At 38.1% G+C, this 24852-nt stretch overlaps 1 protein-coding gene across 2 annotated transcripts in view; it reads right to left on the bottom strand.

The window, feature by feature from the left end:
* Positions 1-6049: 6049 nt before the first annotated feature.
* Positions 6050-24852, bottom strand: part of gpc6a (glypican 6a) — a 205051-nt gene continuing 186248 nt past the window's right edge. For both annotated transcript variants that reach the window (XM_084402279.1, XM_084402278.1), the window contains 3 exons: positions 14538-14668; positions 10128-10303; positions 6050-6712 (listed from right to left, as the gene is read on the bottom strand). In XM_084402279.1, coding sequence (XP_084258405.1) covers positions 6516-6712; positions 10128-10303; positions 14538-14668 — 504 coding nt within the window. In that variant the 3' untranslated portion in view covers positions 6050-6515. The remainder of the gene's footprint in view (positions 6713-10127; positions 10304-14537; positions 14669-24852) is intronic.

Genomic DNA, 24852 nt, shown 5'->3' with positions numbered 1-24852 from the left:
CAAGACCAAAGAGCTGTCCAAAGACACTAGAGACAAAATTGTACACCTCCACAAGGCTGGAAAGGGCTACGGGGAAATTGCCAAGCAGCTTGGTGAAAAAAGGTCCACTGTTGGAGCAATCATTAGAAAATGGAAGAAGCTAAACATGACTGTCAATCTTCCTCGGACTGGGGCTCCATGCAAGATCTCACCTCGTGGGGTCTCAATGATCCTAAGAAAGGTGAGAAATCAGCCCAGAACTACACGGGAGGAGCTGGTCAATGACCTGAAAAGAGCTGGGACCACCGTTTCCAAGGTTACTGTTGGTAATACACTAAGACGTCATGGTTTGAAATCATGCATGGCACGGAAGGTTCCCCTGCTTAAACCAGCACATGTCAAGGCCAGTCTTAAGTTTGCCAATGACCATTTGGATGATCCAGAGGAGTCATGGGAGAAAGTCATGTGGTCAGATGAGACCAAAATAGAACTTTTTGGTCATAATTCCACTAAACGTGTTTGGAGGAAGAAGAATGATGAGTACCATCCCAAGAACACCATCCCTACTGTGAAGCATGGGGGTGGTAGCATCATGCTTTGGGGGTGTTTTTCTGCACATGGGACAGGGCGACTGCACTGTATTAAGGAGAGGATGACCGGGGCCATGTATTGCGAGATTTTGGGGAACAACCTCCTTCCCTCAGTTAGAGTATTGAAGATGGGTCGAGGCTGGGTCTTCCAACATGACAATGACCCGAAGCACACAGCCAGGATAACCAAGGAGTGGCTCTGTAAGAAGCATATCAAGGTTCTGGCGTGGCCTAGCCAGTCTCCAGACCTAAACCCAATAGAGAATCTTTGGAGGGAGCTCAAACTCCGTGTTTCTCAGCGACAGCCCAGAAACCTGACTGATCTAGAGAAGATCTGTGTGGAGGAGTGGGCCAAAATCCCTCCTGCAGTGTGTGCAAACCTGGTGAAAAACTACAGGAAACGTTTGACCTCTGTAATTGCAAACAAAGGCTACTGTACCAAATATTAACATTGATTTTCTCAGGTGTTCAAATACTTATTTGCAGCTGTATCATACAAATAAATAGTTAAAAAAATCATACATTGTGATTTCTGGATTTTTTTTTTTAGATTATGTCTCTCACAGTGGACATGCACCTACGATGACAATTTCAGACCCCTCCATGATTTCTAAGTGGGAGAACTTGCAAAATAGCAGGGTGTTCAAATACTTATTTTCCTCACTGTATATCATTGTTCATATCATGAAGATCGTTTTCCAAAAGCTGCTAGGAAGTGTTTTGAGTGTTTAGGTTTAGTTATATTAATTTAGGTTTCTGAATTATTGGGTGCTGACTGCTGAGTTCACCAATAATCAATAATAAACATGTTCAACCTAATGAAGTGTATTCTGCAGCAACATACATGTGTACTGTATAATATAGGGTACAGTAAAGTAGTTCTGTGTATTCTCGAAGGATATATGACTATGAATGGGAGATATATGGTGGAGTAAGTTCCTCCTCCTAAATAAAATATGTAATTTAAATGTGAGTTTGGCAAGTGGTTTTTGAGGATTCCCCCTTTTAATTAGATCGCACCCGGAGTAGCTGTCCGGAGGGGTTGCAAACATGGCCACCGAGTGAACAGACTTTCCCTGAAAGCCACTGTGAAATCATATAGCATAGCATAAACTTGGTGAAATGTTTTCACAATGAATCCTGCGTATGCAAAAATGTTTTAGAATTACAGCTAAGTTTATGTGCATAAAAACATCAGCTGGTGCTCATGCATATAAATCAAATACAAACTAAATTTGCAGTTTGTCAGATTTTTTCCCCCTCCCATATATAATTTATATTTTAGCAGGGTTGTGAGCTGGTGAATTGTGTGCAATAAGAGAGAAACGCTGGGCGCTGCAAGATAATATTGAATATAAATATGGTGAACACTTCTTAATGTCTCTGTGACTGCACAATAAAGTGTGATGAATGGTCTAATCTGCAGCCAAATCGCTCGATTGGTGAATTTCTCGCTAACGAATCAATCGGTGAATCAGTCTGGCGACTCACTGGTTTGAATCAATGACTCTCTCACTCATTCACCAAACCTTGATGTTGATCATATTTATAATCCCATCAAGCATTCTCATTCAAATTGCTCATTAAACCAGAAACACTTCTTTAGCTATTCCTTAAAACCTTGATTGATTTCCCTTCCTTCACACTAAATTTGATCGCATCAGCAAATCTGGTTTGATCCGCAGAATGAATGCTCGAGTAATGATGTGCGTTTGAATAATTGTTCAATTATTAACTTCAACTTTGAGTGTTACCAGCTGCTGAATTGTTTATCAAATGCTCTAATTGATGATTTGCTAAAAGCATGTGATGAAAGAACACAAAATGACAACCAATGTTTTTTTTTTTCATATAAAATGTTTATTTGCACCCCTTCATCACTTGTCCGTATATAAGAGAGAGTAACAAAATCCAAATATGCAATCCATTTAGTACTTTTTTTCTTAAAAAAAAAAAAAAACGCACCAAACAAACTGTAAGGCATGTCTGCTTGCACGACATAAACGTCGCATTAAAACGTCAGCTTTAGCATCTCAAAGCAGCGTGCTTATAGGAACAACGTTCATTTTCAGACCACAATCTTCTCAAACATGTATTTGACATGGCTTGTACTTGTTTACATGTAAACGTATTCGTTTGTCTTTTTTCACTCATATAAAGATCTAAATGTGGAACTTAATTAGAAAGCACCCGGTGCTATCTAATTAAGTGCAATCAGAAAAAAGTGCAATGTGGAAAGAAACTAATAATAATAACTCTAGAAACAGGTTCACTCTGAGTGCGTGGATCTGGTTTGTGTCCTTCAGTTCATCAAACACATTAAAACATGACAAATAAAACCTTTTGACGAATAAGTCTTCGCATCCTCCAAGACCAAAAAAAAAAAAAAAAAAAATGTAGAATAGATTTTACCTTTTGAATTGATATCATCGTAGCACAAAAGAGGAAAGCCAAATACATTCAGACCACTAGTAGAAACACGCAAGCTGTTAGGAAAAGTTTTACATGACATGCTCGTTTCAACAACACCGTCTTCAGATTCTGACAGAGCGACCAAAAATGGAGGGGCAACGGAAGAGAAAACGTCGAATAAACATGCCTCTTTTATGATCAATATTGCGACCAGCCCCTTTGGGACCCTCGACCAATTTTAAGGAATCTTCACATTTGTCTTCCTTGAAATAAAGTTGGCATGACAATCATCTGATGAGCTTTTAATTGACTTAATGTGCCCCATTATGATTTTTCGAAACTTCCCCTTCCATGTAGAGTGTAATACAGCTGTTTGTGAAGGTGAAAGGTCTGAAAAGTTGTAAATGATCAAAATGCACGACACAAAGTTATTGTCTCCTAAAAGAAAGAACCGATTCTGAACTGCCGAAATGAGTCGTCAGTAATTCCAGTCTCACTTCCTGTCGCATGCCTATAACAATGTAACAAATTTGCATAATGCCAGCCTACGGTCTTCATTGGCTGTCTGTGAACAGCGTCTACTTTGCCCCGCCCTCAAACACTGTAGTTGAAGCTGAGACTGGAAGAGTTTGGTACGTGTTTTCAACATTGTTGTGTTTCAATGCTGAAAATCCACTTTATTGTTCGTATCAGTGTATTTCAAGGGCTGAGGAAGATCCGGATCTGAAGTTCAGATATGCTAATGGCCGTTTTATTTTTCGACGTGCGCTGTAAGCGGTCGACCAATCAGAGCATAGCAGCTCGCGGAAAAAGAGGGGTTTAGAGAGACTGAATCTTCAAATGAATCATTTCAGACTCTTTGAGAAATGATGTGATGTGCAATCTATATTATGAGAAAAATAAAGTGTATTTTGACCTTGGATGCATGCAAACCTACTGAAGGAGACCTTTAAAATAGCATAATAGGGGCACTTTAAAGCATTTATTTGTAATGCATTATAAAGGTATTCATAATGTGCTTTATAATGCATTAAATCTTTTCATAAATAATTGTAACCGAAGTTAAAAAGCATTATAATATTTGCAGATTCCTTGTTAAATTGGTTGTTTGCCATGTGTTTTAATACAACAATGCAACAATGAATACATAAGTGTCATACATGTATGGGTCTGTATTTCCTTTGCTTTTTTTTATTACCATAAAACATTCAAGAGAAAACGACTCAATTTAAATCTGTAATGTTCATATGCAATGAAAAAAAAAAAAAAAAAAAAAAAACATGATTTTAAAGTGGATTTTTTCATCTAGAAATATGTTTTAAAAAGTGAACGGGGTTCAAAATCTGACTTCATGTTGACTTTAAGACACAGCGGCGCGTTTGACCTTTCCACAGTGCACCCTCTCTCTTGGCTCACTGAATTTCTCATTTCCAAAACCCACCGAGGTGCTTTTTGAGCCTTTCTGGGAAGACAAAAGTACCCAGGCATGAGCAAAAAGCACATTGTCTTCTGCTACCTGTCCTGCTTTCAAAACCAGACGCACTAAAGCATCGCTGGACTCTCTCTCTCTCTCTCTCTCTTCCACATTTCATTTTCAAAGCTATTTGTGTGTCTATATTCCACCCATCCTCACTGATGCTTCCATTCAACCTTCACGCATCTCTGAGAGGAGGACATTAGAGGGATCTTTTAGCATCTTTGCGTTTCATTGATGAAAAGAGTGTTTTAGCAGGCGGCTTTGAACGTACTGTAACGCACAGCTTTACGGCTCTGGATGAATGCATGGCGTCCTTCCATAAACCATGAGCTGTCATTAAACGAAACATTAACACATGCCGGCGTTCGTATCGGGAGGTCTGAGCCAATAAACTGGCAAATCTGTCAGTTTGCTCAATGTGTACATTGGATTTGAATTGCACGGGATTGGAAACATTCATAGCTACAGATACAAGTGAAATCAGAAAGTGCCCTTGTCACATTCATAGTGACTCATTGGGCCTCATTCGTGAAAAAGATGTCAGTGTGAATCATTCATAAAAAATAAAACTAAAAACTCTTATGCAATTTCATTCAATTCAATGCAAATTCAATGAGTTCATATTTCTATATAAAAAAAAAAAATGTTGCATGTTGCAATAGACATTTTTACGTACTTTGTAATAATTACACGCACAATTAACCTGTTTTAGTTTCATGAATGAGGCCCATTGATTCACAACAAAATAATTTTGTAATTGTCTATGCATAAAACGTGAAACTCTGATATGGTGAGCTACATAAAAACACAAAAATGAAAAAAGCTGTTGATAAGTAAATGAGGGTTGTGCATACATAATTGATTAAAATGACAAGTATATAAATGAGCGTAAGGAACATGACTCAGTCGCGTTTAACACTGGCTTTCGGTGTTTCCCAAGACTTTTCCATTAGAAACTTTCCCAAATCGAAAATGACATACGGGGCAACGGAAACCGTTTCATTCAGTAATAAATTTCAGACTCATCAGGCAAGCCTGTGTCAGGTTCATCTGAATTCAGATTGAAAAGAAAATGAATGTGTTTGCACTGAAAAGGGCAAAAAAAAAAAAAACCATCATTCTTTGCAAGAGCTATTTTGTTAGATATGAGCTTTTGAATAAAAGTTGCTAAAGCCAAAATATATAATTATATTAGAAATATAAATAAATCTTTCTCTGTAAGAAAACACTTTATAACTAAACCTTTATTATATATTAAGATACGGATACTTTCCTTTGAATTAAGCAGGAGCAGCCCTCGGGGAAACTCGACCAGACCCTTTTAACGCTCACCTAAAACTGTCTAATATCTTATAAAATAATCTCAAATCGCCACCTTAGCAAATTACATAAAAAAAAAAGAAAATCACTTCAACAAAAGAAAAGGAGTCAAAGCATTAAAATTGTGTGAAAATCACAGTTAAAAACATTTACTCATGACCTCCCCATGCATTCTCACAGTGGTACATAAACAAGTTGATTTATATAGAATTTTTTTTGTTGTTGTTACTTTTTTCTTTATAATGCCTGTTTTTTTTTTTTGTTTTTTTTTGTCATTCAATGAATTCGGGAGGGGCGACAAAACACCAGAGCGCATTTTGCTGTCTCATTTTACGCTGTATAAAAGGAAAACAAAAATATATATTTTTAATTTTCCCATTCTTTTCCGAAAGAGCCATGTGGAAAGTGGTCCCATTTGCACGGCAACCAACTTTTCGTCCGAAAAGAAACTTCATTTAGAAATGAGAGCAGTTGGCCAAAAGAGAAGCTGCTTCTGATTGCACCAAGCATTCTTTGGGAAAAAAAGCAGGATGCAAAGATTTGCTCTCGCTCTTCCTTTCACACACTCACTTGCTCTCCTTGAGTTTAGCTAGCTTGCTCTCCCTTTTTTTTTTTTCATGGGCTTTTTTCTTCATATTTTTTTGTAAAAGGTCCAGTCCAGTTCCGGAAAGGCTACCAGCGCGAGCGACGCTGTGTGTGTCTTAAGTGTCCGTGTGGCTGAGTGCCTCCTCCTGCCATTATCTCCAGCACAGGAGCAGTGCTGTGAGGACCAGGACAGACACCAGAGACTGCAGCGAAGGCTTCTGCCGATGGGCTGCGCCTGCCGTTGGCTGCGGGTCGCTTTTGTCCGCCTCCAACATCGGGGGCTCCGTGTGGATCACTTCAGGTTCTGTCGTGAAGCCGCTTCCGCTGCCCGAGCCGCTCTCCTCATCACCTGGCGGGAGCAAACATGAGTAAATGTCTGGAGAAATGCACAGGAATAACATGGGCAAACTGCATCTAAAATGGTTGGAACAGTGCGGGTTCAGAACAATTAAAAATTGGAGAATAAAAATGTATGGAAAGTCAACTACTGATGGACATTTTTGCAACTTTTTTCCCCTCAATGTTGGCACTTGGGATAATTGATTATGAAATATTCAAAAGGAATATTACATTTATTGTTTGTATTATACATACATTACCGTTTATGTGTGTTTATAAAAGGGCTTAATGACTGCATTTTGATTTGTTTACTATTTATATATCATCAATTATTTTTTTTTACATTTGTTTATTATTTCTATATGATCAATATATGATATTTTAGCTCTTTATTTTAAAATGTATATTCAATTTTTTTTCAAAAGTTTCATTACTATACACATCTATACATATTATAAATTACATTTTGTTTGTATTATACATATATTACACTTAATGTATGTTTTTAAAGGGCTTAATGAATTAATTTCATTTATTTATTATTTATAAAATATTTCTATTTTATCAATTGCATTTTTTTACTCTGTTTTGCATATTCCTTCATATTTAAAAAGTTCCATTTCTATGCATATTATATATTACATTATCTTTGTGTATTTTATTTTTATATTATATTAATATTATATTTTAAATTATATACATGTATTATGCTTAACATGCATTTATAAAGGGCTTAATAATTGCATTTAATTTTTTATTTTATTTATACATTATCAATTGCTAAATATTATATTTACAATATTTTATTATTATTTTCTATTTTTTATTATTTATTTGCATTTATTAAACTGATTTCTGAATTGATTTCTTGAATGATTATTAGTTGGCTCTCATATAGCCTATAGGTTCAACTCAAACCCCTGCAAACAGCACCGGCACCTGAGGACGTGCATATTCCCAGACCATCATAGAGTCACACAGTATGTGAGCCGGCTCTCCATTATCATAATTCAGCTTCCTGTTGGTGTCAGTCCCGACCGGCCCTCCGTTTCTGACAGACGAGGATCTCATTTCACTGACGCTGACACAGGGTCTAGACTGCGCGTGACGCTCTCTGACGCCGTGGCGTGATTTATGGCGCCGTGTGAGGGAAGGCTGGCCTGCTCACGGGGAATAACACATGCTGGGGAGTTTTTGCATCTAAGAAGGGTGTAAATGTGTACGCCTGAGCTGTTTGGGCTTATTTTTATCTGTGCAATTGATTCTATTTTCATCTATGCATTATTCCTTTAAGAAAGTCATATCTTAAGTAGGTCGAAACCAAAATAAGTGTCAATAACAGAAGGTATGCTGCATGTCTTAAATACCAACGTGTCTCCTTGAGAAAAGAGCGAAGCTCAACTTGGTGACTGTTTCACCTTTGAGTTTGCATTTGTATATCACAATATTGTGCCAAAAAGTAAAACACAAACTCATATATGGGTTTTAATATAACATAGAAGTTATACATTGCTGACTTATTAAACTATTTAAAGAACTAGATTTGTGCATTTTTTTGTGTGGTAATTGCCTGTGCAAAACACCTTCACAATGCCCAGGTGTTGCTAAGGTGTTCTAAGTGGTTGCTAGGGCGTTGCTTGACGGTTGCTAGGGTGTTTTGTGTTGCTGATAGATCCAAGTAGCTCTAACAGTAGAGCACGGCACATGCAACGCCAAGGTCATGGGTTCGATTCCCAGGGAATGCATGAACTGATACAACATATACATTGAATGCAATGCAAGTCACTTTCGTTTAAGCATCAGCCAAATGCATAAATGTAACTCTTTGTAAATTAAAGAACACAGACGCAGCCGGATCATTTCCATAATGACCAACACAATCTACCAAGAGCGGCGCAAATTAGCATCTGGTTTAAGACATGCTTTTTTTGGGCCGTTAAATAATGGCACAAATACCAGTAAATTGACGAGCGCAAACCTTGGCAAATCACCTTGCGTGATTCATTTAAATCCTCTCCTCCCATAAATCTTGCGTCTGAAAGGGAAACTCGGTTGGAAACTCCTTCTAATGCATAAGCAATAAGGTTGGCCTTAAAAAATAACCCTGTCTAGGATTTTTCAGTGCTGATTTTTCACTGTGTGTCTTTAGTAAATCCTGACAGGAGTTTTTTAATGTCAAAAAAGGGTTTGAGCTGGTGCAAGATGTTAGTAAGTCTAGCCCTTAGAGCAACACGTCGCTTGCGAGCTACCAGTAGCCCGTGGCCTGATTGGAGGTAGCTCGCCAAGGGCCGTTCACATATCGCATCTTTTGCGCGCTCAAGTTCGTTATGTCAAATAATTGAAGCGACTAGCTCATTTTTTCCAGGCGCAGCGAGTCAACATGAAGGATGGGGTGCACCCAACACTACGGGTGTTTATCTTCTCCGTAAATAAATCTTGTAGCAGAGCTACAGCAAGCGTTTTCCATTAGCTATTAAAACTTCTTTGTCGTTGTGGAGAGCGCAGTGCATGGTTGCATAGCAACGACAGACGCCACGGGAAGATCGGACCGAATTTTACTATTAATAATAAAAGATAAGCTAGCCTAAAGTGCATTGTAAATGTCAGTAATTTATCTTTTTCGACTCATTCTTTTTATAAACATGATTTAAAGGCTGAAATATGCGAGGTTTATCTTTTTATAAAAACTTTTTTGTCAAAACTTTATTTGAACTTGTACATGTTAGTAGATAACATGTTGCAAGACACTCCTAAAATCTGGCCATCATTTTTAATGTTATTATTTTAATGGTTATGTAAACAAAAAGTGCATATTGATGCTAAGTTTATTTGTTATTTGCTGGTTTTCGACATAAAACTTTGTTATTGTGCAGTATTAGTACTTTTTAAACAGGATTCTGTGATAACCGTGATCATTTTGGTCACTATAATCATGAAATGAAATTTTCATGCCATTTCATCTCTAGTTATGATGCACTATAAAATCAACAATAGTTATGTGTTTTTATAATATAATATGCAATTTTTTATATACTTTTTTTTATCTCTGACATTTAAGGGTGACATATATAGGCCTACAAAAACTCTTGTAGGTCTAAAACAGTTTGGATAGTTGCTAATTATGAGAGTTATGAGACATTATTTAAGAGATTTAAGTATTGCATTAGTAGCTCTCGGCCACTTTCATTTTTAAAAAGTAGCTCTCAAATGAAAAAAGGTTGGAGACCCCTGCCTTAGAGTTACTCCAGATCAACTCAAAACCCAGCAAACAAAATGATCCCTGAATATTCCTGGATCAGGAAGGACAACAAAATCCCTCATATATTTCTTGAACACATTTTGTATACTGTATTGTATACACATACTGTATTAGTTGCAGACTCTCCGCTTATCCATAAACGAATGTTCTCTACCGACTGACTTACTGGAGTCCTGAAAGTAGACGTCTTTGCCGTTGTAGGCGTTTCGTAGCTTGTTGGTCATCACTCTCAGGGTCATGATCTGCTGTCTGATGAAGGTGTCCGGTCTCGTGATGTCCACTTCCACCTCTGGGTTATTGAGCTGATTCGTAAGGCCGTCTTTTACAACTTCAGGGAAATATCTGGAAATTAGCAAACAAACATTTGCAGGTTTTTTTTTTTTTTTTGGTGGGAATGTTTTATTAAAATGTTTTCAGTCGGGGTTCAAGAAACACATAAATGATTCACTGTGATTTGGCATAATCTATATTTGATTTAAAATCTTTAAAAAAAGCAAAGTCAAGGGACACACAAATGCAAATGCATTCATTTACAAATACTTAATGCATAAAGCAAAACTCATAATTTATCCAAACAGCGTTTGCGGGTGCTCACATGCTGTGGACTGAAGCATGACTCCATCAGGAGTGTCTTTAGCAGGATCAGCACCTCTCACATTCACATTAACAAGCCCTGCAGCTCCACATCGTGTGCAGAATCACTTCATGTGCAATATTCATTGCACTATCAGGAAGTCAGCGTTTTCACGTGTTGTATAACAGGAATAATGTGACGCTGCAACCTACACTTTCACCTATAGTGTGAAAATCACCTTGCTTGTACAGGTGCTAAACATTATAACTAGATCTGCATTCCTTGCAGGGAGAGCTGTGCTTGCAAATCAGCTGATAAATAGTGTTAATGTTTTAATATAAAGCAAATCGTAAACACTTTGCCAATGTCGTAACACTTTCCAGTCAGATGCGTACGAGTTAATGCATCTTTTTTTTATTAAAAAGTCAAAATAATAATAAATAATAGACTATATTTTGTAGAGACTATATTTTGTAAGAAAGACTTCACAGTACATTACATGAAAGAAGACTGTCCACAATGCAGTAATGATATCATTGTTGTAAATTTGATTATTAATGGTTCAACAATATCAATAAGGTATTTTCAAACTTTACATTTATTGAATGTATTCAAATATTTTTGCTTAAAATAAAATACTTTTTTCTAAATAAAATTTAAAATTGCTTAAAAGTAACTGTAATGCGTTGTTATTTCTAATTTTAGATAATAATTTTAATTTCAATTTCAGTTAAAGTTTTAGCAGTTTTGTTTTGTCAGTTTTTATTCATTTTTATTACAGTTTTAGTTTTAGTCATTTTTAGTAGGCCCTATATGAAGTCAAACTAAACATTAAATATTAAAACTTTTTTTTTTTCACGTTTATTTCAAGTTTTCTCAGTGATATGGTTAAAATAAAAATTCATAGTCACAATTATCTCTTTCACAATTATTACCTGAGGCAGAACTGGAGAAGACTGAAACGATCTACATAATGAAGTTCGTAGAGTCTGTGATTCATTCTGAATTAATTGCATTTATCATGTTTTCCTTCTCTGAATTTCTGCCTCTTTATCTGACTGCTGCTTGTCAGTATGAACACATGTTGCAGCATTATGCATGCAACGAACTCTATTGAGATCTAATCTCCTAAGAAGCGCTTTAGCGAGAGGTAATTGTTTGTGCCTAATTAATATTTCAGGTGGTGCTTTGTGCAAAAATAAATTAAACTTGTTGAATGCTCCCAGGTTGTGCCATCGCAAATGCGCTCCCATTCAAATGCAAACTGTATGGCTTTAAAACAGTAATTAACCAATAATGAGACGGTTGTACTCCGCGGAGACCAGATCTGACAAATATTGGAAAAAAACAAACAAATACATCACATGCATTTCAGCTCCACCAAGTCTTATCATTTGCGTTAATTTGTCTTTTAGGTACTCCAAATAACCCTCTTCACCCAGTATGGGTCATTTACACGATGAGGCCGCTTGGAAAGAAAATGAAACACATCTTATATTGCACCATCTGCTGATATTCTCACTCGTGGAGGGCTGAAAAGCGGATGGGTTTCTGCCAAGCCGTCTGGCTCATTCTCAAAGGCGGGCAGACGGAGTGACAGACATCATGGCGTTCTCTCTGAAATGCCCATCAACAGAAATGAACTGAAGGAATGAGCTACTGTAGAACCAGGGGTCTGTCAATCATAAATTATTATGTCTTAAAGGCCTTTTTCACACTCTGTTTTTTTATTTAATTGTTTGTTGATGTACACGTCTTTGAGCAAAAAATGTATAATTAATCACACTAATGAATGTGTTCAATTGACAGCTTGTCAATGTACTTGTCCCAAACAAGTCGAGACAAGGAAGAACTTGCGGATTTAACCTATGCACAAAATTGGAATATCGCATAAAACATTTGCGGATAAAGCACCGTTTCCATCCATTGAGTCGAAGTGAACACAATCCTCACTTCACTAAGAAAAGAAGGAGAAGCCACTGTGTATAATATTTATCACAAATGTGACCCTGGACCACAAAACATGGGTCATGAGCTTTCCATTGATGTATGGTTTGTTAGGATAGGACAATATTTGGCCGAGATACTGTACAACTATTTAATAATTTGGAATCTGAGGGTGCAAAAAAATGTAAACATTGAGAAAATCGCCTTTAAAGTTGTCCATTTATGTTCGCGATTGTGCTGCATTCACTCACAAAAATATATTTTTTATATATTTACGGTAGGAAATTTACAAAATATCTTCATGGAACATGATCTTTACTTAATATCCTAATGATTTTTGGCATAAAAGAAAAATGGATAATTTTGACCCATACAATGTATTGTTGGCCATTGACACAAATATTCCCGTGCGACTTTTAGAGTCACATATAATAAATGACTTGCGTCTCAGAGCGTGCAGATGAAATTAATAACAGTAAATGCATTTCGGTTGTTTGGGAACGCAGTCGTGTAAGACAGTTCTGGAAGGGAATTAAACCGAACCTCTTTGACGACAGACTTTGCTCAGGCATTTCAGAACAACCAAAACAGCATTTCAGATGCTTTGCAAAAAGATCAGTCCAGTTAGTCCAGTCATTGCACAAAGGCACTTGATTTTTTTTATGGCATCGAGGAATTAATTTGGTAAATGTGTTTCCATCGTAGTTTATGCCTCTTATCGGATAAAAAAATGAATCCGAGTCAAGCGCATTTATGTGCATTTTTAAACATTTTGCACATCTTAGGCCTCGTTTAAACTGTCAGTGAAATGTGACCCAATTCCGATTTTTTGCTCATATGTGACACAGATCGGATGTGTTCTATGACAGTGTAAACAGGGACAAAACGGATATTTTGAGATCCGTTTCAGGCCTCATTCATATGTGGAAATAAATCCGACATGTGCCAATGCGACTGTCATGTAAACAGGCAGATCGGATTTTCTGAGGCATTAGGCAACAGAGTTTAATGTCGGTTTTATGTCGAGAGAAACCCCGACGCACATCTACAAAGGGACGGATGGCCCGGCGAAACGTAGGAGAGGAATGTGAACGAATGTGAACAAACGTTGACACAACATATCAAAGGTTGACTTGCTCATCCTAAAATGTAGGACCCACTGTTTCTCGTTAAAGCCAATATTCAAACAGAATATGCTCCCGCCAGTCCCGAGATCTCTCTCGCACACAATAACTGAAGCATATGTGCAATGATGGCACTTTTCATCCTCCTCCGCCTCAAAATCATGGTGATGTTTGGCGAACTTCGCATATATCGCAGAGCTAGCATCACGCATATTTCGCGTTCATCCATCTGTGCAAGATAATTTAACCCTTTAAGCATGCGCGATGTTTCAGATAGTACAGCAAGTGTAAACACATGAACCAGATATGGGTCACAGTTGAAAGAACGTGTAAACGGACGGTCAAAAAAATCGGATAAAGGTAACAAATCAGATTTGGGCATCAAGACCATCCAGCAGTTTTTAATGCAATATTCCAAAATGCATGTAAAAAAAATAAATTAATAATAGGTGGATGGAAACATAACCACTGTCACATGATCCTTCAGAAATCATTCTAATATGCTGATTTGCTGCTCAAGAAACATTTATGGTTATTATTATGTATTATAAAATCACAATGATTTTCAATTATAACATTTCTCGCACTGTAATCCCAAGAGAACAACTTTATGCCACCAGCTCTTACAAAAAAATCACACTGGTAGTAATTGTTACTTCAGGAAACTCCTTCTAACAGGAGATTATTTTTAAGCAGAGTATCATGTTTTCTAGAACGATTATTAACCAGTCGATAATACACAATTAGATCAGTTGTGTATAATGTTTTTGGTTGGAGATCATAACCAACCTCGTGCATTGAGCCAAACAGGCTGTTTTGTATTTGCCTATGACCTAATATCGCTAAAACAATTACCATCGAAGGTGTCATTGAAACACAACAATCTGCGACGCGACCCAGGGGAACGTGTGTGTGAAGGTGACCGTCCTACCTTCCCTTTGTGTGGCTGTTCCAGCACTGCTCCTCATCTGGGTCAGTCACTGTGTCCTCGGCACAGATGCTGTCTGGCAGCGACGACCAGAATCTCTTCGACTCCCTTAGCCTGTCCTTAATGTCGATCACCTGGAAGCACGCGCGGAAAATCAGTTTAGCATATGCAACACCACAAACACAACAGGGGAATGAAGATTTAGGCACATTTTGAACTGTGTGATGGATTGGGTTGGGATTATTATAAAGGGGGGGAAGATGAGGCCAAACAATTTGCATGGAAATCTCATTCTGGCTTCACTTTTTTCAGTTTCGACACTGCTAGATAATTCATTGGGGACCAGGTGCAAGTCTAATCCTCCACTAAGCTGTGCTGGTATTTTCCGTACCAACCAGACGGACGGATTTGTTTGTAAACTGGCCGAACCAGATCGCTGGAATCTCTTCTCAACCTGGAATACTTCTCATAGTGAGAGGTTTATAAATTGGACATATTTGCAGGCATTATGCCAAGATTTATCTGTGGAAATTGCTTATAAATGTCCAGGCCATTGTTAGACGCGTCACTGGTTGTCTGTTTCACTCACAACATGCCTTATTTAATGGTTGCTGCTCTTCAACTCTCTAGAAATGCACAATATTTCAACAATTTATTAGCTAGCAAGTGCTTGTTAAGGCAAGCATCACTATTCCTATTACTTATAACTGGGTTATCAATTTCAACAACCCAAATTTTAATTATCCATCTTATTTTTAACGTAATAGAGAGCATGGGGTGCGCAGCCATTTGTCATTTCAATGTGCAAGGTTTGCGGTGTCATTCACTTCAAGTTATTTTAAAAGTCCATAAGCTACTTTATAATGCAAACCGGTATTTGTTATCACATTATTTTATTGTTGTAATCATAAACACTCTGGTTTGAAGCGAAAATAGTTTTACAGTTTACTGTACTTTTCTTCTAGTTATTTACCTGCTAATGAATCATCTTGCACATTCAAAGAAAATAGCTAACGGCCGAATTGCAAAATATGGTGGAAACATATTTTCTGTCTTTTCGGTGCCTCGTTTCTGCAAGTTGCACCAGTAGGTGGCGACAGTGATTTAGTGATTCATTCATTCCAACGATTCGTTCAAAGATGTCTGTGTTTATTAGCATGCCATTGATTCACTCAACCGATTCGTTCACAACACTGATTCAATCAGGAACAAAACAGACGCTGCGTCCGAAATCGAATATGCTAAAGTAGGTACTGCATTTGGTTTGAAACTTACTTCGCAACCGTTAACAAAGTACGTTCTATATAGAATGAATGTGTGTAGTATGAATGACATTTGGACATATTACATCCGCCATGTTGTCATTGTCATGTGACCTACGGCGTAAGTTGGGTTCCTAAACCTCTATTCACTAATCATCTCCCGTGGCCTCATGGGATAGTGAAGTGTCCATTGAATGCTCACTTCAGAAATAGTAGGCAATTTCGCCTACTGTTTTATGAATACTATGAATTCGGAAATACTACTTGGCTCACATACCTTTTTTTTTTTGCATACTATATAGGCATATTCAGACATACTGTATATCATGACTGAAACATTCACTTTACTGATTAGTTAAAAAGTTTAGTGACAAAACTGTCTGTCTTTAGTGAGTCATTGAATCATTCATTCAATCGATTTGTTCAAAAACGCTGAATCATTCAGGAAGGAAACAGCTACCGTCTATGCTGTAGCAAAATATGCAAACTAACTGGCGATATGGTGTCAAAACAAAAATTTTACTCAAACTGAACTGCTGTATATACTCTTTCTTGTGCGATATTGCTTCAATAATAATGTTTCACAGACTTCTTCAAAATCATGTGGCTTTTTTTGAAGACTGCTGTTTCTTTAATAAGCAATTAGACTGTTTGATTTTTTCCAGATAGACCATAAAACATAACTGGGTTATCAATTCCAACAACCACCTAATTCTAATTATCCATCTTATGTTTAACCCTCTGGTATTATATCATAATACAATAATATTGCCTTGCAAGATCACCCTAGAACCTCATAGCAACACCCTGGCATCATGGCGCAGGTTTTTCACAGAAAAGAACCACATACCTAATACATTCTGTGTAGCTAAACCTAGCGAACTCTATCAAAGAAGAACATATTCATTTAAATGATACATAAAGTGTTCATTCCAGCTCAAAGAATGGGCTTTGTTCATCCAAAGGTGTATTCTATTATTTATCTATCTCTACTATCTCTACTCATACTGCCTTTTGTGCAAGAGATATTAGCTCATGCCGAGACATTAAAGAATCGTCGATAAAATCTTGCCTTCTAGTACATCATCAGATCAGAGCCCAGAGCTTCAGACGTGAGCAGATTGATTTTATTAATGAAGTGCACCGCACTCCAGAAAGCAAACAGATTGATGTTTATCAGTGCAGGGTTCTGACAGCTGGAGGTGATCTGATGGCAGATATCTGCGACTGTTTGTCGGCCATTTTAACTCTTTCCCCGCCAGCATTTTTTTTCTTTTTCTTTTTTTTTTTCGAAAACAAAAACATTTGTCCCCCTTAGAATATTTTGTTGTATGTATATCTGAACATGCAATATATCAAAAAACACAAAACAAATAAAAACATTCATAAAAACTTCAAAACTTGTGGATACGTTTATAAAAAACACAAAATTTCGTGTTTTTGTCAATGGAAAAAACAAAATTCAGAATGATGATCAAAACACAGATGGAGTAGATCAAGTCCATCAAAACCCCCAAAGCTTCACAGTCTTATTCCTCATCCTGGGTCGACATTTCATACAGTACCATTATATTAGGCAATTTTGATTTATACAGCTGTTAAATGTTGATGATCGCGTTATTGTTATACTGTATGTACGTAAGCAATGCTTTGATCGCTTGTTTCTGCTTCTTTTCGTCTGTGTTTTGATCCGGAGGTTCTCGCAATAGCGCCCCCTACCGTATAACAGTGAAAACATGGATTGCCGGAAAACTGTCAATGCGGGGAAGGAGTTAAAGGCCTTGTCACGTGACCCATGTTAACATGTTAGAGATTCAGTACAGTTCTCAATTCAATTTATAGACATTCTCTAAAGTCTTTTTACAATATTGCATGCATCATCATTTTAGCATTCCATGTGAAATGTTTTTAATGCTTAAACAGATGTGTCCAGCATTAAATGTATAATTTTAACATTTTATGTACACTAAAAAATTAAAGTAAAGTATTGAATTAAACATGACATTTTGAAATAATGTAATCTTTGTTTTATTTGCAATTTTGCAAATAATTTTTACAGTGTAAATTCTTCGTAAAAATCTTTTACATAAATCGTTGCATTGTGAGTAAGAGGCATTGTTCTGTTAATTATTCATAAAATCATTCTTAAATTGTGACTGAAAAAAATTGTACAAATATTTTAGTAAATTGTTAAAAAATTTAAATTAAATTATGCTTGTCATTTTCAATTCACGGTTTCTGCCTTTCACATTTTTACATACAAAACATAATTTCAGCATTCCATGTAACATGTTTTCAATGCCATTCTTACGTGAACATGCGTCGAGAATAATTTTTGCATTTTATGTAGATTGCTTGTAAAAACTTTCTTACATGCATTCGGAGTAAGCTTCATTGTTCTGTTAATAATTCATTAAATTATTGGTGACATTACATAAATGACATTATTATTGGTGACATTACATAAATTGTTCCATCTTACACAGTTCATTTTTGTATTGTTTTAAATCATTCGTTAAACTTGCATAAATTGCTATTAAAAATATTGCAAAGTGTTTGCACAGACATTTGTTCTGCTTGTATTTCATGACGTTCTCTGAACTCTCTGAGCCGTAGAACTCTCTATTCTTAGATATTTTTACTGGAAAACAAGATATAAATACTGGCTGAGAAAAGGATTTCACTTCATTGCAGAGCATGAGGAATTTTCTGATAATAGACATGCATGTATACCAGAGCCCTTGAAGAATCATTATGCAATTAGCCACGAATATCTCATGCGAAGTGACATTAATTCTTGTTGGCACAGGAAACCTGTACACATCTTGTATGTGTCATTATGCGAGTATATCAGGTTTCTGACACATAATAATGATATAATGGGATTAAAAGGTGGCGGATGTCACATTCGGCAGAAATAAGCTGTGTTAAATGACGCTGAGGTTATCTGCGGAGTCAACAGCAACAGCCAGGGGCACAACATTAAAGAAATGTTTATTGACGGCATGTCAGAGTTTGAGGCCGCTTTGCCCTTTTTGAAGTGCTAATCCGTGAGCACGGGCTGCAAAGATCTGGAGCGCTCTCACACCGAGCGTTTGGTTAGCATTCATGAGCTGTTAGCATGGATGCTTATATTAACGCCTTAACATGGACGCTTTTGGAGGGTGTCGAGATAAACACAACAACAGCGAAGGCGGCTGAGACGTTTATGGAGATATCTGTGTTAGACCCGGTACATGTGGGATTAGATCAACTGAACGTAACAAACCAACTGTCGATCAGTTTCTCCTTACAAATTACTGCCCATGGGAACCAATCAAAGTCACAAAAAAAGGATGCTACTTCTCACAAATAAAACAAGAAAAAAATGATTTCAAATAATACTTAAAACATATTGTTTCTTTGCAAAATCTTCACTCATGGCTAATTATAAACATTTCTTCACTTTTAATTGCTATAATCGCATCCGGTAAAGTAGAACAACGCTGTAGGACAGATACCTTTTTACTTGCACGTCGAATTCTGTTTAACACAGTTTGTGCTTGTTAGACTTGGCAAGGAACATCGAGTTTATTTGCATAGCGTATTTCACAAATGCAAGTAACTTAGTTTCAGATGCTTTGGAACATCGGGCGAAGACATGAAGATAGACAAGAGATGATCTGTCGTGTCCCACATCCCTCTCGAATACATGAACACACATTTAGCATTTATCTTTCACAGAAGCATGTGTTTTATCACTAAAAGGATTTATTTGCATTTGTTTCTGGTCCTACTACGCACTTACATAAAAATAAAAAATAAAAATAAAAATAGTGCAATGTACTTATTGTGTTCATACTGTATTTCAAAACACTTGTGCTGCTATTGAGGTGGATACGGATGGTTCGGGACAGGTTTGGTGGTATAGGTAGGTTTTAGGATGGGTTAAGGTGTAAGGGAATGTCAACAGTGTAATTAAAGATATAATTACAGAAATTAATTATAGCTGTGATTACATGCATCTATTTTTAAAGGTCCCATATTGTACACCTTTCTGAAGTTTTATTTTAGGTTTTGCGGTATAAGTACCAAAAAACATCTCAATATATATTTTACAGCTCCTTTCTCAGAAGCTCTGCCAAGAACAGGTCGATTTTGGCCTGTCTACTTAATATTCATGAGCCTCTCTTCTGATTGGCCTGTTGTTTTCTGAGTGACCCACCATTGGTGGGGGTGGAGACTGAAGGCGGTGACTGAGTAGTTCTGACGTCACATTTATACGGACGTCACAACGGCTCGTGAAAAGGCACAGCTACTTTATGCAGGCTGTGTATGGCAAGCCGTTTTAACTTTTATTCATTTCCAGGATATGAATTGCTGATATCAAGAATTACATTTTTGATATCAACAATTGAATTCTTGATATCTGTAATTGTATTTTCACAAGTGAAATGTCACCATAGGCTGCCATTCAAAATCAATTGTTGATATCAAGAATTGATTTCTTACTAGTAGAAATATCATTTTTGATATCAATAATTACATTATTACTAGAAAAATGCAAATTACTGATATCAATAATTCAATTGTCACTAGTTGAAATGTCTATTCTTGATATCAACAACTGAATTGCTACTAGTACAATTTTTTTATTTTTGATATCTGAAAATGTATTTCTGATATCAGTATAATTTCAGGTATCTAAAATGGCTTTCTTCCTAGTAACAATCACATTCATGATATCAGAAATTAACATTGTGTTACGTCTTCCCCTTAAAGCAGAACTTGGTAACTTTTTTAACTTAATAAAACTGTCTAGAAATCATTTGGATGGTTAAACAACCTGTTCTGGTGATATTGGTGACTTTCCCCGCTCCCCCCAGCGTTCCCAGGCGGAAAACCAACCTTGCAACTTGGGGACTACCGTCCCGGCAAGATAGAAATTGGAAGTCTCGTGAGAAGCGAGAACGAGAACGAGCGCGAAACACGAATTGCTTTACGGCAATCTGACATAAACACACACGCATGTATGACGTATTACCAGATTACCCACCTCGGTAGACATAGCTCCACACGATACAGTTGGCTTGCTCCGATCAAAACAAACGCACATGAGCAGCGGTAGAGTGGGGGAGGAGGCCGCCGCAAGTGAGTTTTTTACGACCGTGTTGTGAAATATACGCCCCCCCCACAGCTGTAGGGGGAGCTCGTGGGGAAAACATGCGACAACAAAAGGGAAAATCAGCGAAGAAGTGACTAGAGTTCGCTAGAGTTGCCGAGTTCTGCTTTAATCTAGGGGTAAATAGGGAACGACGAACAAAAAAAAAAAAAGTGGAGAGACTTTGAGAATCTCCAGCTCTCCAGTCCCAGAGTCACAGAAAAATGAATGAACAAACAAGTTTATTTTCTCATGACGTGTCTGCCTTTTTATTTAACGTCAGGCTTTATAAAAATAAATATATAAAGTAGAGAAACATATTACAAAATAAATCCAAACAAAAGTATTACCTCGGGAGGAGGGCCCAAGTCAAAAGAAAACAAAAACAATACCTCTAACTAAAAAGGGAATAACATTAATCATAATCATACATAATCAACTTTATTGGCCATGTTTGCAGAGACAAACTAGGAATTTGACTTGGTAACAACAAGGCTCTCAAATTACAACATTCATTGACTGCAACAGGCTACAACACTCACTTGACATATAAACACAAGTAGGAAAAGTATGTCAAAACAGAATACTGTTATATACAGTATTTACTCTGACAATACAGTGAAAATTACAAAGTGCAGAAGGGAGGATAGTGCAATATCAGTATTGTCTTAGAATTTTTTTAATAAAATAACAATAGGGCAGTGCAGGTCCATACAATGGTAATACATTATTTAATTAGTGCATTAAATAGAAAATTGAAGTTTGCATGAGGTAGATGAATAGTCATATTGGTTGACTATGTCCAGTATAAGGATAAGGGCAGTTTCAAGTATTCAACAGAGTAACTGCTTGGGGATAGAAGCTGACTTTGTATCGGCTGGTTTTGGCATGCAGTGCCTTGTATCGTCTGCCAGAGGGGAGAAGGTTGAAAAGTTTGTGACCAGAATGAGAGGGGTCTGCAGAGATTTTTACCACCCTTTTCCTGAACCTGGACCGGTGCAGGTCCTGGATGGAGGGAAGGTCAGCTCCAATGATCTTCTCCGCAGCCTTTATTGTCCGTTGCAGTCTGGCCCTGTCCCGTTTGGTGGCTGACCAAAACCAGACAGTGATGGAGGTACAGATGACAGACTTCAAGAGTTTAAAAGACGTGTGCTTTGAGGTGCAGTCATTGGTATAGAGGGAAAAGAGCAGTGGGGAGAGGACACACCCCTGAGGAGCGCCGGTGCTGATGGACCGGGGTTTGGATGAAATGCTCCCCAATCTGACATATTGCTGCCTATCACTCAGGAAACTGGTGATCCACTGGCAGGTGGAGGCAGGCACTGAGAGCTGGGTGAGCTTCTGATGTAGGAGTTCAGGTATGATGGTGTTGAACGCTGAGGAGAAGTCCACGAACAGGATCCTAGCATACGTCGCTGGGGAGTCGAGGTGGTGCAGTATGTATTGCAGTCCGATGTTAACAGCATCATCTGCCGACCTGTTTGTCCTGTAGGCAAACTGCAGGGGGTCCAGCTGGGGGCCTGTAATGTTCTTCAGATGGCACAACACCAGTCTCTCAAAAGATTTCATGACCACGGAAGTCAAAGCGATAGGCCTGTAGTCATTTAGTCCTGTGATGGAGGGTTTTTTGGGGATGGAATGATGGTGGACCGTTTAAAACAGGAGGGCACTTCACACAACTCCAGAGACCGGTTAAAGATCTGCGTAAAAATCTGCGCCAGCTGGTCCGCACAGGCACGCAGGCAGGATGGAGAAACGCCGTCAGGGCCGGGGACCTTTTTGGGCTTTTGCTTCTGGAACAGCCGGCACACATCATTCTCACAGATTATCAACACAGGTGGGGGGAGGGGAGGGATTGTTGGGGAAAAACCTTTTGTGCGTGAGGGGTGTGATAATGGGTGCCTTTCAAACCTACAGTAGAAGTCATTCAGGTCATTAGCCAGTCTGAGATTTTCTGCAGGGTGGGGGGATGGGCTCTTATAATCTGTAATCTGTTTCAGTCCCTTCCAAACTGATGCAGGGTCGTTGGCTGAGAGGCTATTTTTTCATTTCCCACTGTAGCTAGTCTTGGCTACCTTGATCGCCTTTGTTAGATTATTCCTGGCCTGCCTATATAGATCCCGGTCCCCCCCACTGTAGGCTTCCTCTTTCGCCTGGCGCAACTTCCTAAGATTAGGATTGAACCAAGGTTTGCTGTTATTATATGTGTAAAATGTCTTTGTTTTTACACAGATGTCCTCGCAAAAACTGATATAAGATGTTACAGTACCAGTGAAATCGTTGAGGTCTGTAGCTGCAGCTTCAAAGACACTCCAGTCAGTGCAATCAAAGCAAGCCTGCAACTCCAGCTTTGATTCTCTTGTCCATTTTTTAACAGACCTTGCCACAGGTTTAAAGGTTTTAAGTTTTTGCCTGTAAGTTGGGATGAGATGAAGCAGACAATGATCGGATAGTCCTAGAGCTGCCCGGGAGACCGCGTGATAGGCATCCTTTAAGACTGTATAACAGTGATCCAGAGTGTTTTTGTCCCTGGTGGGAATCTTGATATGTTGTCTGTATTTAGGAAGTTCTTTGTTGAGTTTAGCATTGTTAAAGTCACCGACAATAATCACGAAAGAGAATAAAAAGGCTTGCAGTTTATGATGAGAGATTCTAGGTGGGGACTGCACGTCTTTTTCAACACAGTAACATCAGTGCACCAACCTTTGTTTAGGTAGAAGCTGATTCCTCCGCCTTTTGTTTTCCCCGAAAGCATAGTGTTGCGCTCCGCCCGGATAAGTTGGAAACCAGGTAGCTGAAGTGCGCTGTCCGGAATGCGTTCACACAACCATGTTTCAGTAAAACACAGGGCGGCGGAGCTGTAAAAGTCTCGGTTGGTTTGATTGAGGAGGAGAAGCTCGTCCATCTTGTTAGTCAAAGACCGGACGTTTGCCAGGTGAATGGCTGGAAGCGAGGTGCGTAGTCCCCGCTTTCTTAATCTCACCAGCGCTCCTGCTCGTTTTCCCCGTCTGCGTCTCCGGCAGATTCCATGGAGAGCCGCTGCGCCTCCGATCAGTATTTCAGCAAAGTACTCGGGGTTAGCAAAAACCGGAGAAAAAGTTCCTATAGAGTATTGCCTGATGTTCAATAGTTCCTCTCTGGTAAAAGTTACTGGTGAAAACATAATAGACGCACAAAAACAAACAAAGTAACAGAGAGCGAAGTACCGAGGCTGCCTTCCACGGCGCCATCTTCATCTTCATCTAACTTACCTATACAAAACAAAAAGCAAAACAAAACAACATATCTTCCCTCACTCCCTAACTAATCAATAAACAGGAGAAAATTTAAGGGTATCCTCCGCCCTACATTACCCATAAACTCTTAACTGATCATAAGTTGCATAAATCAAAGAATCACGTTATCATACACATTGTGACCACACACCAAAGAGCGCAACCCGCTCATCTGGGCTTGGAGAGCGGAACAATATCAAATCTCTCCCTCCTCAGCACTCTCTCTGCTGTTTTATATTAGACTCCTCAGGACACGCACCAATCAGTGCGCGGGCAGCGCTCACAGGTAAACGAGCACAGGTGGTAGCCATTAATCCTATTAATCAGACACACAATAAGAGAAAAAGAGAGAGCGAGAGAGAGAGAGAGAGACACATATGCACCGGCAAATAACACTCTTGGTATACAATACACAAATGATTACGTCCTTGGACGTAACAATTGTCACTAGTGAAAATGGAATTATTGATATAAAAAATGAACATTGTTACTAGTAGCAATTCAATTGTTGATATCAAGAATAGACATTTCAACTAGTAAGAAATCAATTCTTGATATCAACAATTGATTTTGAATGGCAGCCTATGGTGACATTTCACTAGTGAAAATACAATTACAGATATCAAGAATTATAGTTTTTA

The sequence above is a fragment of the Rutilus rutilus genome (assembly GCF_951802725.1).
Source record: "Rutilus rutilus genome assembly, chromosome: 2".
NCBI classification, from domain to species: Eukaryota; Metazoa; Chordata; class Actinopteri; order Cypriniformes; family Leuciscidae; genus Rutilus; species Rutilus rutilus.
The sequence above is the reverse complement of the archived record's forward strand: the minus strand, read 5'-3'. Positions and strand labels throughout refer to the sequence as shown.